Raw genomic sequence first — 13,788 nt, 5'->3', positions numbered from 1 at the left:
CAGAAATGAATAGTAACTGTCATTTCTTTTGACAAGCTTCATTTGTGATTTGATGCATGCTTATCTGTGGCGGTAAACTGATAGTTTTTAGAAGAATCTTTGAACACTATCATTTTCGTTCTGATCCCCAGTAATCATCGTTTGGAAATGGAAAAAGCAACAGCGCACGAGGCTAACGTACCGAGCAGATCTTATTTTGCTCGAAAATTGGAAATGAAACGCCTGAAGGAGGCCGAGGCCAAAGCAAAACAGCAAAGGTAAGTTGAATAAAACAAATCTACTGGTAAGATTGCAAAATGCGGCGATATAAAAAATCATTTACTTTAAGTAATGTACAGGACGAATCGGAAAAAACGGAAGTCGAAAAGGCTCCGAAGCCTATCTCAGGGCAGCGTAGGCTGCACGAAAAAATCAAACAACTTGAGCTCTTGAAGGAACAACAAGCAGCCTCCCAAACTGAAGGAGATAAAATCACCGAAGGAAAGGAACAGCTAAGGTACGGCATGTATGGTTTTATAACCCCATAATGTTAATAACTAAACCATTCGATTCACAGCATGACCCGCTGCATCGTTGCGTCTGAACATGCTTTACTGGTTCATGGACGATGCATTCCAGATCCTATCGACACCATTGCAAAAGCGACATTTGTCCCGAGCGTGAAGGCAGTATTAAAGAGCTATGTAAATAAAGTGTATCGTCTGCAGGCGTTTGCTTGGCCGCACATCATGGATGGAAATTCGTTGGTGTGCGTCAGTGCATCAAGAACCGGGAAAACGTATTCCATCCTTCCTGCTTTATGCTCGAGACTGATTGTAAGTGCGAATAATAGATGACGTATAACGCATGTAATATAAAATAACGTTTTCATCTTGTACTTATAGTTGAATTTGCAAAACTGGCTCGTCCCCCCGGGCGAAGGTCCGGTCGGCATTGTTATTTGCTATTCTTCCGAGGAGGTGTTGAGGGTTGGTAGAATCTGTAAGAAAATGTTAAATCCTAAAGAAGATGGTAGGATGCGAGTAGTAATGGCCTTTGATCTTAACAGAGTGCATACTTTTATGGTAAGTTATCTACCATATGTACTTTTATACCATTTATTTCTAGTTGTCGTCAGTGATATAGCAAAAATGCTATCTTCTCGTACAGGGATTGCTGTTAAACGGGTGTGCCCTTCTGGTAGCGACTGCTCCTGTCTACAAGGCAATCTACGACCTCACTGATGGTGAAGTGTTCCTACGCGAGCGTGTTCGGGTAATTGCGATCGACAATTTCGAGCGGATACATGTCGCTTGCTCCTCGGAGCTGGAGGCGTTGAGAACACACTGGGAAAGTCCCAATCTTCAGATGATCGTAACGTCTACCACCTGGCATCCGCAGCTGGCCACTTTCCTTGGTAGAAACAAAAACACAATCATATGCATAGGCTCGTACCTGGAGGCAGCGTTGTATGGCAAAGTAAAGTTTCAGGTAGAGCGTCAACGCGATTGTGCCGAAAAGATGCGCACACTGGTCCAGTACCTCCAGAAGCACGACTACCGCACGCAACGCACGATTGTCCTCACTAGAAACGCCGTGAATCTAACATCGATCGTGAAAGGCTTTCAGCAGCACGCCATCGTTTTTCTGGTGTGCAGCGACAGCAGCAGCATCGACCGAAACGATGGCTTCCGGGACTGGGATAACCGTACGCCGGGCAACATTCCAGTACTCATCTGTCTCGATGAGCTGCTTGCTGATTTAAAAGTCTCCAAGGCGCAGCACATCGTGCACTACTCGATGCCGTCGACTTGGAAAATGTTTACAAAACGGTTTGCTGTGTCGTTTGATTTTTACCAATCTACCTATCTGAAGCCAAAGGAATGGCCCTCATCACTGGTGCTGCTGGACGAAATCGACAACGACCTGCTTCTAAAGTTGGTCGACTTACTGCAGTATTATAGTTTAGAAAGTGCCAATGAGCTATCAACGCTGGCGCAGGTACGTGAACGGTTTTTGCAATTGAGATTAGAGCTAACGATTATTTTTCCTCGATTTTCACAGGTTCTTCGTAGCGAAAACGCCGTCAAGGGCAGTGGTTCTGCATTGTGCCCGCAGCTCCTGTCCTTAGGGGCTTGTCGTATATACCGAATGTGCCACAATCGGCATGTTGCCGTGGAGCACGATCTGCAGCACACGCTGCCAACTAGGGGGGTCGTTCTTTTGAGAGTGATTAAGATGGTCTCTCCGGTGCATTTCCGCTGTTGGATCACTGACAGTGATTCGAATGGGTGAGTATCGATTGAAATACGTAGGCAATGGTTTCTTCTCGGTTCGCTGAAGTTGTGTTTTTAATTCTTTATCCTAGAGATTTTACTAAAATTACCGTTGACTCGGACATCGTGCAACGCACTCCCGCTTTCGGCGAGTCAATGGATCTGAGTATCGATGTGCGTATTGCCGGCGTTGTGCCGTCCAATAATGATGAGGATTGGAACAAGTATTCGATTCAGCACGCGCAACAGTTGGTCAAGGACTACTCAGACAAAGACAACTGCTACATCTACGGGAATGTTCTGTTGACGCTGCATGACATGATCTGGGTCGATGAGCTTTTTTTGGTTGAGGATAAAAAAGGCGAGGAAAGGTCGTTCGTACCGACGGCATTTACAGCATCCATCATCTCCAAAAACTACGGTGCACGGAATAAGAAATCCTTCGAACTTATTAAACAGTTCATACAGCACGGTAAAGCGGACGGAAAGCAGGCATATGAACCAGATTCGCCAAATGGGACGGATGCTGATAATCCGAGTGAACAACGCATTACGGAGCTGGCACTTTCGTCGGAGTCACCATCCGAGCCAAAAACGGTCAGTCCGGACCACTCACTTGTGTCAATGTTGCCGCAGGTACCCGATAGTGTGTCCTCGGCTTGCTCTTTTGAAGAAATGGCACCCTTACCGGACCACGAGCAGTGCAGCTCCGATAAATTGGAAACTGGCCAATGCTACCAAGTAGGCTTAGGAGCATATTTTGGGCCAAACAAATTTTATATCTTCATCCTAAAAAAGTAAGTAAAAAACTCATGTCTTTGGTACGTTTGGGCAATTTTTCGTATGTAAAGGACGTCTACTATGGAAATCGTATTACACAAATGCCCTTGATCATGATATGTTTTTCTTTCTTTTTCGTTACAGTGCACTGAAAATAAACAAAAGCATTAAAGAGTACCTTTCTAACAATCCTATCAAGCCTCTTAGAGACACTAAAGTTGGGGTGTTCTGTTTGGTTCGCTATGGTCACGGGTTTAAACGAGGCGAAATAATTGAAATTACCAGTGAAAAGACACGTGTATTTTTGCTAGATTATGGTAACACGATTAGTTGTCAGCATGAGTCATTGTTCGAGATGCCGACGCATCTGTTGCGAAATTTCTCGTTTGCGGTAAGTATTGTAATGCTATTTTGGTTTATCTGTTTTGCTTATTCTTCGTTCTTATATCTCCCCAGGCCATCGAGGCAACTTTTGCCTATATTATACCTCCAAAAGGAAGCAGCTGGACTGACGATGAGAGCCGTCAAATATACCGCAAGGTGCTAGATAAAGGCAATAGTAACCCCACCAGGTTAGATGCGCACGTGCGTGGAATATTTCCTGCACGCCGTGAAGCTGGTCCTGCTCACCATCAGTACAAGGTGGTTCTTACTAGCTGCGATTCCAATGACTTATTTGAAATAGTCGGTGAGTTACTTGATCATGATCTGGTCTTGTTCGATCATGTAGCGTTCCGACAGGACTGTACTGTAGGCAGTGATGATGAAAAAGATTATGTGAAGAGATTTGGGCCGATCAGCATGGATCATGCAAAAAAGAACCCAGTGGCTACCGTAAAAGACTTACGACCTGAAAAATCCGATACATCTGAGCTGCAAAAAACCACCGCTGCCAAGAAGGAACCATCTCTAACACCATCGGCGGTGGTTAAAGGTGGGGTCCTACAGCAGCAACGATGTTATCGATACCCAATGACCCAATGGTTTCAAGATGACCATTCGGTCACACTATACGTCACCGCACCTGACGTGACCAATCTTGACTTTGCCGTGTCCACCAAAAAGGTGCAGCTGAAGTTCGTCAGCAACGGCGATCGTTACGTGCTACGGCTGCACCTTTTCGGTGTGATCGACGCACAAAACGCCAAGTATGAGTTCCGTGGTCTTTCGATCATTTTACGCCTGCCAAAGCTGGTCGGGAGCAACATTCACTGGCCCGCTCTGCTAAAGCACCAAACAAAAATATGTTGGCTCAAGAAAGCGGCACCGCACGATGATACAGAATCGGAGTCTGCTTCCGAGCCCGAGGAAGGTTGGAGAAATTTACCTTCGGTCGAACAAGACGATAACTCACAGGACGATTATGAATCTGAATGCGATGAATACACATAATCATGTGGAATGTGAAATGTGAAATGTGATTTGATTTGTTTCGAATTTGATGTGGAATAAAAAATGAACTTATTTTGTTATAAATACGGTTTCTCAACTTTGTAATGACAATCCGGTTCGGTCGAAGAACTACAGAATTAAATCAGCAGCTAATTTGTATTCCAAGAATTTGTAACTGTAGCAATGTTTTTTACTAAACGGAAACGGAAGAGAACTGGCATCATGTACTTTAAACGCATTTGACAGCTCAAACGTCGCTTTGCGTTCAAGGTTGTTTGAACGTAGCACAGCTTCATCGAAAAACCTTTGGTGCGGGATTTCCGATTCCGATTTCGATAATTTGCGTCGATACTGTTGCGAATTACCGGAAGTTTGATAGTTTACTTGATCTCTATCACCGGAAACGTTGGCGTCGTCCCCGGGGGAACGCACTGGGAAGGCGGAAAGTGTTGCATATCGGCGGTTTTTAAACCAGATGTCACTGTGCCGCTTCCCGAACCTTCAGCGAGGTGCGCTAGGAGTGGGTTGTGTCAACCGTTTCCTGCAACCTAATAAAAACTGTCACATCCAGTGCGAAGGGTCAGTTGCTCAGTGTTGTTCTTCGCAGACGTTCCGTTGTGTGTCCGCTGTGCGGTTAGCTAAGAGTTAATCTTTCGACTAAAGCTCGGCTGTTTGGTGCCGTTGCCAGTGTACTATAATAAGAACCCGTTCCGAGCGTCAGTCCGTTTTTCGGCCAAGGCAAATCGAATCGTTTGACAAGGCATCCCTTGCCATCTGCCCTCCGCCCATCCCCGATTTTGTTTGTTGTGCACCGGACGTGCCGGACCAATCCCAACTGTTGAATCCGAAGGCCCCCGACACTTGCGTGTATCACAGTACAATGGCTGAGAATGCAAACAAACGCAACATCCCAATCAAACTCGGCGACTTCAGCGTTATCGATACCGAATTCTCCAGCATTCGCGAGCGGTTCGACTCGGAGATGAAGAAAATGGAGGAGGAAATGGCCCGCTTCCGCTCGGATTTGATGAACCGCGAGTCCAACTTCTTCGAATCCACGTCCAGGTGAGTGCGGATAACCACCCTCCCCCCTGCCCCGCTTAGGTCCGTCTGATTCGATTCTTTCTCCTGGGGGGTGTGTGTGTGCATTTTCCCCCGTTTTTTTTTTCCTTGCCAATCCGCCGCCCGTCGGCGGATTGTTTTCCTTCTTTTGGCCTATAAACACATGCCCACCCGTGTGGGTGTGCGTAGAACGGTATCGGCGAAGGAAAAGGTCACAAAGTTGGCACAACATTTTGGGCTCCTGATGATTGCCCTTTTTGCCCGAGGGTGGTGCGTGTGTGCGTAGCGTGACCGAAACCGTCCGATGTGTCTCGCGCCCACCCTCCCGGCTGGCGTAAGGCACCCTTTTTCCCCCGTTTTTATTTTTCTTCTTTTCCTCCCGGCGAGGGAAAAAGACATTTCGTTTCGTTCCCGGCCCATTCGCTGTGCTTGGAAAGCGAATCCCTCCCTCCCGCGCTGGCCGCGCGTCTCGCCATATTTTAAATGAATATCACCCCGCGCGTCGCTTCCGTTCTCCGGGGGCCGATTCCCTTTTTCCCGATTCGGAGTTAGAAAAGCAGCCAAAGGCAGCGCTCGGTTCGTAAATCATTCTAAAAATAACATGCATGCTTCAGCCCCGCGTGTGCTTACGCCCGAGAATGGACCAATGTGTCGGAGGGAAGCGATTCCCATTTTCATCCATATACAACGGCGCCATAGGGATGTGTGTAGGTAGCGAATCGTGTAGTGTACGTGGGTTGCCTGCACCGCCCAGCAGACTCGTAAGGAAAAATGCGCTGGGACCAGCGTAGGAACCCCGTGAGTCACCAGCGCGGTCGCGGCCAATGGGCACCTTGCAATTGGAAACCCAAGGGCGCCACCGCGACGTCTCACACGCTCGCAGACTCGACTTATGGCTTAAGAGCGCGCGCACACACAATCACACGCTTCCGTGGCAGATATATTAATAGACGGTGAGGCGCGGGTATGCAGAGAAAATATGAACTTGCATGTAATATTCTTATTCTTGGTTGGAAACCGTCTAGAAGGAGCCATACCTCTAGGCTCTCTCCGTTGTGGCGAACGTTCGCGCGAACCTTCGCGGAAAACAAGGGAACCGGGAAATCCGACCGATAACGAAAACTGCGTCACCCAGCCAATTTCGAAAATAGTACATCCTGATCGTGAGCAACTCCCTCGCGTTATTATGGCTTTACATGTATATTGTAATAATTGCGCAATAAATTTCCCTAGGCGCGCCGGTAACAAAGGTTGTAAGTACGTACGGAAAAAAAAAAAAACATATCATGATCTCCCAATGGACCATACACACACAACACACACTCACACACATTATAACAATTCCAAGCATTTACATAACCCACGACGAGCAACTGATTGCACAACATTCCGGCCATTCGTAGTATTCTCTTTCCTTTTTTTTTAATATTTTTAAAAAACACCAAATAGTTATAGTACCCGATTCAACTAACGATCTACTACTACTTTCTTCCCTTTTTCCTGCTTCTCCGTGTGTCGCGTCGTTTCCGCTGTCTTCGACGTGCGATATTATTGTGCACATGATGTACGATTGTTGCTGTACAAAAAAAAAAAAAAAACAACAAAATAAAAACAAACGAAAACGATCTTTCTAACTCTCCCCCCCCAACCCCCCTGTACCCCGTTCCTGCTGCATTCCTCAACCTGCAACGCAACCGAAACACTAAAAAAACCCTGCTCCGCGCCTGCTCCGCTTTCCCGCGCGCCTCCGACTGTGTGCGTGTGTGTGTTGCGTGGACATTTTCCTAATCGAATACGGTCACCACGTAGCTTCTCCTCAAAGAAGGTCGCTACCTCGTCCAGGTATTTACGAGATATTAAAAAAAAAAAACACCAATTGCTCAAAATCATCATCCCCAGAAGCGACCACTATTTTTTAAACAGTAACACCCATGTTTCGACCCATCTTTACCGTAGCTGAAACGTCACCCTATTTTAGTAACGTTTTTCCTTTCCATGTATCTTTGTTTGGCATGTTTCTTTCGTTCGGAACCCATTTGCACTCGGCATGTGAAATGTTTCATCCTCGCCATTTGAATGCCCTATGACTTTTTTTTTTTAATTTCCCGTCAAATGTAACGGTACATTCAAGATCGGATTTGAAGTGTGGTAACATTTTCCGGTTAGTAAGAGTAGATTTCGTTTTATTTTTGTGGGTGTTCTAATCTGCCGTGCTGTTGTTGTCGTTTGCTCCGTTTGGTTTTACGGCCCATCGGCAGGCAAGCTGACCGGAGCGAGTGTTTGGGGCATATGGCCTTAGTTGCCTGTCCTTAATCCACAGAGGTCTACATCACCAGAGTAGCTGGCGAAGGCCCAGGAAGCTGGATTCAACAGCCGTACTGGTGTAAATCCTCGCAGACGAAGAAGAAGAAGAAGAAGACCGGAGCGAGTGTGTTTCTGTTGTTGGTGTGCTGTTAGAAATCGTCCGTTTGTCGATTAGTAAAGGTCAGCATGGTTCATTTCAAGGTACGAAACACTCTTCGCTCGCCAGCACGTAACCTACTATTTGTTTCAGGGTATTTGTGTTTGCTGATAATCAGATTCATCTGTGCAATTCTTTTGCAGTAGGATGGATTATACTGAACGGTTTAGTTCGACGAAGCCTCTGCTCTGGTTCGATATAATTTGACGGTTCACCATGTGCAACAATGCAATCCCCTTGGTGTTTTTGTTTGTTCGGACCGCTTACGCAAATTCGAGATGTTTTCTTACGTCTTCAGGCTGAAGCTAAAAGTATCTAGCTTCTGTGCCGGTGTTTGGCCGCACCAGATTCGGATAAACCCCAGGCACATCTGGCTTCCATTACGCCAGCCTAGCGCCCGTCAGGCGGGGCGTCGATCACGATAAGCTTCCGAGGACGGTTGCATGCGAGCTGGCGAAACGGAAGGAAATTGCTGTAAACACGCCAGCTTGTGTTGGAGTTGGAGTTGGAAGTTAAAGCGATGGTGGACCAAAACAAAGGCACAACCACCGGCCGCCGTCGTCGTACAAATCAAACATTCGGATGCCGGACACGGGTGACGCGGGGGCGGATGAACGGCCGATGATGTCATCGTTCGCTGGTTCCGTCACTGGAAGAGATTCTCTATTCCGAATGGCACGCGCGGTGTCGTGTGTGGGTGCCACCGAGGGCACCGCGTAGTATCGCTGATGGCGGAACAGCTAGCTAGCCCCCGGTGCCGTTGCCTTATTTGTCGCTGGTAGCGCGCGCGCTGTTATTGCTTTTCCGAAACCGATTCACCTTCTTTTTCGTTCCATTTGTGGTAACTCGCCCCTAGTGCAGGAGGGCCTCCGGTGGTGGTCGACCCAGCATTACATCGGCCGATGACTGAACGCGGCTCCCCGTCCCGGTAGCCTAAGGGTGTTGCGTGCTCGATCGGCCTCTTGGCGTTGGTGTTAGAAAAAAAAACCAACCTCACTCATTCCAATGCCATTTCCCCAATGTCCTACCCGGGTCCGTCCGATGCTTGCGTAAATATTGACGTGCCAGCAGTGTGTCGAGAAGCGGCGGCAGTGGATGTTGTTGATGATGATGATGTGTGCACTTGTTGTTCGGGAGCTGTTAAAAACTACACAGCACGGGAACAGAAAAAAAAAAACGCGTACGGGTGTACACGTCACTCCCGTTGCATTTTCAAATCGGTAAAGTAAATAACGCCTATTGCGCGTTGTCGATCGTTGTCGATCTTGCTGGCATCCATTCTAGCACCGCCACATTGTTGGCGTGTGCGCGTTTTGGGCGCTTCAAAAGAAAAAAAGCGACACCACCTTGAATCAAACTCACGGTTTCTTTCCTTTCATGGTCTAGGATCACCATCATTAACCTTCAACCGATGCCGTATGCCGGTTTACATCGCGTTTTGTGTTGGTGTTTGCCCGAAGGTTGACTGTCCACAAGCCGTAGGTTTGAATTGGTTTTGAAGTACAATCATTAACAGTAACATCTGAACAAAATGATGGTATACTTTTGAGTGTTTTAATTAGGGCCTTTTATCTGCCTTCCTTGGAGCCAATAGTTGCATACTTCCATGTTACTTTATGGACAACTAAAAAACTGCAATCGGTAGGACAAGAAACAAATCGATAGACTAATTCGAAGCACACCTCTTTTGTTGAAACAACACGTTTCTCAACTCTCTTCCGGTTTATGTCTTACTTTCTGATCTTATAAAAGAAAAAGAATGAAGGTCGGTCAGAAAACTTCATTCTCTAATGAAGCTGTTTGTTTTTCTCTTTCGATTAAAAGAGTTTTGTCCTTCAATTTTTTTTATGTTAAATTTCTTGCCAACAGATTATGTGAGATGGCCAAATAAAAAAAGGCTCGAGGTAAAAATTACTACAAAAGGCACGTTTCCTTTGCCCAACACTTTTGCGGTTTAGGATTAAAATTAAAAAATTGTAATGAAGAGCAGAAAAAAGTTATTAATCGAGTTAAACATAGCGATCATTTTCATAGCAAAGAAAGCATTAGTTTTGATTGTTCGATTGAACCAACCAAAATTTGTTCTCTTTGCAATAGATCTGAAGCATTCAGGAATTACATTTGTGCTAAACCCGGGATTATAAAAGAATTTGTACGGACGTGAACGTTTCGGTTGTTCTGAAGAAAATAAAGCAAAAATTTGTTTCTAACATTTAGTTCGTTGAAATGAAACTAGTTTTAATTTGGTTCCGTATGACATTTCTTTTAATCATATTGTTAATAGTATACTTGACTTAGGTAGTTTCGGTGAAAAATATATTTGCTAGATAAATTTCGCATGTGGAGTGGAATAAGTGCATGTAACATTTTCCATTTGCTAAAAAGGCAAACCCATCGGTTCGCCCGGTTGTTATCTTTCTATCTTCTGGGGTCGTCGTTTCGTTATCGCCTAGCATCGAACATCTTTTCCTTTTTCTGTTGACATTTCTAGTCTGTGTTCGCTAATTCCGTTTTATCCATCCCGTTTTGTTTCGCCTTTAGCGATCGAAGCGCTTTTCGCTAGGGTTTCTTCTGAAACGATTACTGGCGAGTGCAGTGAGACTAATGGCTTTGTTGTTGTATCCATTTTTAGCTCCACGACATCCAACGCCGGTAGCTCACTGAAGCAACCGCAGGCGCAAAGTGCGTCCGATATTAGCTCGCCACTGATTCAGGTAACGTATAGCTGTAAGGCACTGGAACTACCGGCCATCGGTAGTTCTATTTTGTGTTGTCGCATTTATTAATGGATTCCCTTTTTTTCCTTGTAGGAGGATGGCGACAACAAAGTACTCAAGCTGCGCTTCGACGTTAGTCAGTACGCGCCGGAGGAGATCGTGGTCAAAACGGTGGACAACAAGCTGCTGGTGCACGCGACGCACGAGGAGAAGACCGACACCAAGTCGGTGTACAGGGAATACAACCGGGAGTTCCTGCTGCCAAAGGGATGCAACCCGGAGCTGATCAAGTCGTCGCTGAGCAAGGACGGTGTGCTGACGGTGGACGCCCCGCTGCCGCCCCAGGCCCTCACCGCCGGCGAGACGATGATCCCGATCGCGCACAACTAATGGCCCGCATCCACCCTTCGCTCGTCCCGGCAGCTGCTAGGCCCAACCGGCAAACCCACACATCAGTGCTATTCAATGTGACAGGCAGCTGGTTGTTGTTCAGATCAGATTCTGTACCGCTTTTAGCCAAACCGGCAGCAGCGACCCCTCTGCGATCGTTGATCGTCGGCGTCCGAGGTCGTGTCGCTTGAGTGTTACACCGTATACCCTTCTTTCCGTTGTAGTTTTATGGCGCGGTTTTTCCCTTCACGCCTGCAGCTATTCGCTAGCGTACCTCCACTTCATCCCGTTTACTTCATTCGATATGCCCCGTGCTCGGAGCTGTTCTTTTGGTGGATCAAACCTAGAACATAAGGGTAGATGAATTATTTTACTTACTGAAATCGCATTTTTATTTAATTGATTTTACGAAACACTCACGCGTTGAAGAGGGGCAAATATATAGTAGTAGTACAAACAGCTTGTTTACAAGTACGATCATCAGCCGGGGGAGGTAGGCGGACCGATGGGAGTATGAATTAATCTATGAGCTGGTACATCATACAACGAGCGAACGGTTATTTAATTGATTAACTTTGCAGTACACACGCATACACTCAGAAGAAGCTTGATGGAAAAATGCTCTATTTAGGCCCAGTGCCATTAATTGCTACCTTTTATTTTTGTTTTTTTTGCTATCTTGCTTCCAATTACGTTTACAAATTATAATTCAAGAAAATGAAAGAACGAAACGATATTGCATCTATCAGTTTGAGTCGATTTAATTTGTAAGTTCAATTTTCGCAATTGTATTTCGCTTAAATAAACGTGCGATACGCTTTTCACATACTTACGAAGGGTACTTATCTTATCTATATCTTTCTTTCCACCTTTCTCTCGCTCTTTTACTTAAATTGTATTTGGTTGGGAAGAAAAATTGTATTGTATTCTCGTTGTTTTCGTGCTTTTACGATTTGCTTTTCTTTTTTACCTCAACTGCGTTGTGTGGATGGAGGGTTAAACACCCACTCTTGAAATTAAGCGTTATGTTTGTGTAGTATTTTGGAAACAATAAGCTGACTTAACTTTGCTTGAGTAATGAAATTTGAAAACAGTCAGCGACAAGCAATTACTTACAAGATGAATGAAGTCAAGCGATCAAATGTCAAGCATATCTTTGAATGTGCATCCCTTTATATTAATATGAAAATGTCCCCACGTTCCACTCAACACCATTTATTTCCTTATAGTTTTGCGAATGTAGGAACGTTTCCTTTTTTTTACTGAAATGAAGGTAAGCATTCGTGTTACGCTTCTCTGTCGTTGAGGTGAACTAAAGAATTGTTGGTACTCGGTCGCCGAGGCGCAACCCGAAGTAGCACGTTATCTACCGAAGCATGAGTTCGCACCGTCGTTGCCCTAAACAGGTCAGCTACGTTGCTTTAACCTATGGCTGCTGGAGCGAATTGTTGTACGCGGTGAATTTCACTCTGCGAAATACATAATTTCATGAGGCAAGTTATCCATAGTTTGGTTTAATTAACGGATTGAATTTGATCTCGTAGTATTTTTCCATAATTTCATATTCGGTTAAAGAATTCTTAGATAACATTGATTTTGAACGGAAGTTTTTTTAATTGGCTCTTCATCTATTTGAAAATTTTGCGTTCTCGTTAGTGTTGTTCCTTATGAATCTTCAGGCGGGATTCATTCATATGAATCTTTCACCTTCAAATATTCAATCAGATTAATTCACGAATCTTTTGCGATTCGAATCTTCAAACGTTGATAAATTATACGAAACCTTAATGAAGCTTTATGAATCTTTCATGGATCTTTTACGAATCTTGATGATTCTTTCATTGCCGTGGATCATGCGACCAAAGAAAAAGGGGGTGTCTCTCTACCCATTCTTTGTTTCTGTTCTTTTAATTTTCATGAATCTTTGGGATTTATGAATTTGAGCCAGAATTACACAATTTTAGCTCTCGGTCTATTTCGGATTGTCTGAAGTAAACTTTTATTCCAAAGCATGTCTTCCGGGGACTTGCGCACTAAAAAAATATAGCAAGGATAGAGATGTATTTCGTGCCAAAATGCATCTCCGGTGTTTCTAGGGTTCTGCAAGCGAGATGGACTCATCCAGTCATCCTCGCGCAGTGCGGCTGTTTCACTCGCACCCACAACATTCCCGTGACTCGTGCCGCGATGTTCGGGCTTGCTTCGGACCGGGCTGGATCCTTTCGGGTCTCCGCATCGTGCCCAGAGTATGCCAAAAGGATGCGGTGGCGCTGGGCAGGACATCACTCTATCGGAGCACTCGGTACGGTACGGAACTCGGAGCAGAGCCACGCTGTTGGAACCAGTCTGTGAACGCCATATCCCGTGAGCACTGGGTAATAGAGTGTTTGTGCGAAGGCGTGTGGTGTGTGTGTGTGTGTGCGAGTGTTATGACTGTGCGTGCGTTAGCACCGGATAAGGACCGCGTGTATAGCCTAAACGCAGCAAATCGTACGCCGTGCCCTCGGGGGAGGTGTTCTCATCGGGCCGGCATTTTTGTTTTGCTGCCCCTTCCCTTGATAAAACACCCCCGCACCCTTAGCGCAACCCTTGCGGAGAGAGAGAGAGAGAGAGAGAGAGGGAAAGAGAAACAAAACGGCCACCCCGCAGGGAGGTCCTCCATTTCAATCGAACAACAATCAACCGTTCTGTGCTTTCTAGGAAGGGGCTTCAAACGGGGTTGAGGACTTGT

The 13,788-nt window shown here is 45.7% G+C and overlaps 2 protein-coding genes across 5 annotated transcripts; both read left to right on the top strand.

The window, feature by feature from the left end:
- Positions 1-699: 699 nt before the first annotated feature.
- On the top strand, positions 700-4,501 carry LOC131268900 (uncharacterized). Its single transcript, XM_058271196.1, has 7 exons — positions 700-815; positions 885-1,064; positions 1,150-1,980; positions 2,044-2,270; positions 2,348-3,052; positions 3,180-3,426; positions 3,492-4,501. The coding sequence occupies exons 1-7, from the start codon at positions 729-731 to the stop codon at positions 4,425-4,427; spliced, it is 3,213 nt and encodes a 1,070-aa protein (XP_058127179.1). The 5' UTR covers positions 700-728; the 3' UTR covers positions 4,428-4,501.
- A 515-nt stretch (positions 4,502-5,016) lies between these two features.
- Positions 5,017-11,885, top strand: LOC131269553 (heat shock protein beta-1). 4 transcript variants are annotated; one of them, XM_058271979.1, is made up of 4 exons: positions 5,017-5,486; positions 7,299-7,325; positions 10,583-10,664; positions 10,761-11,885. In XM_058271979.1, the coding sequence occupies exons 1-4, from the start codon at positions 5,308-5,310 to the stop codon at positions 11,055-11,057; spliced, it is 585 nt and encodes a 194-aa protein (XP_058127962.1). In that variant the 5' UTR covers positions 5,017-5,307; the 3' UTR covers positions 11,058-11,885. The 4 variants fall into 4 exon arrangements, with proteins under 4 accessions (XP_058127962.1, XP_058127960.1, XP_058127963.1 ...); XM_058271977.1 differs by having other exon boundaries at positions 5,017-5,492; positions 7,299-7,331; XM_058271980.1 differs by lacking the exon at positions 7,299-7,325.
- Positions 11,886-13,788: the final 1,903 nt, after the last annotated feature.

This window comes from Anopheles coustani, chromosome X (assembly GCF_943734705.1).
Source record: "Anopheles coustani chromosome X, idAnoCousDA_361_x.2, whole genome shotgun sequence".
Classification (NCBI taxonomy): domain Eukaryota; kingdom Metazoa; phylum Arthropoda; class Insecta; order Diptera; family Culicidae; genus Anopheles; species Anopheles coustani.
Note: the sequence above shows the minus strand (reverse complement) of the source record. Positions and strands in the feature narration are given on the sequence as shown.

Excerpts from the sequence above, each read along its gene's own strand:
- LOC131269553 (XM_058271977.1), top strand. The coding sequence starts at position 5,308 with ATGGCTGAGAATGCAAACAAACGCAACATCCCAATCAAACTCGGCGAC. Across the intron at positions 7,332-10,582 it reads AAGGTCGCTACCTCGTCCAG|CTCCACGACATCCAACGCCG; the intron begins GTATTTACGAGA and ends ATCCATTTTTAG. Across the intron at positions 10,665-10,760 it reads TTAGCTCGCCACTGATTCAG|GAGGATGGCGACAACAAAGT; the intron begins GTAACGTATAGC and ends TTTTCCTTGTAG.
- LOC131268900 (XM_058271196.1), top strand. The coding sequence starts at position 729 with ATGGATGGAAATTCGTTGGTGTGCGTCAGTGCATCAAGAACCGGGAAA. Across the intron at positions 1,065-1,149 it reads ACAGAGTGCATACTTTTATG|GGATTGCTGTTAAACGGGTG; the intron begins GTAAGTTATCTA and ends CTTCTCGTACAG. Across the intron at positions 2,271-2,347 it reads ACTGACAGTGATTCGAATGG|AGATTTTACTAAAATTACCG; the intron begins GTGAGTATCGAT and ends TCTTTATCCTAG.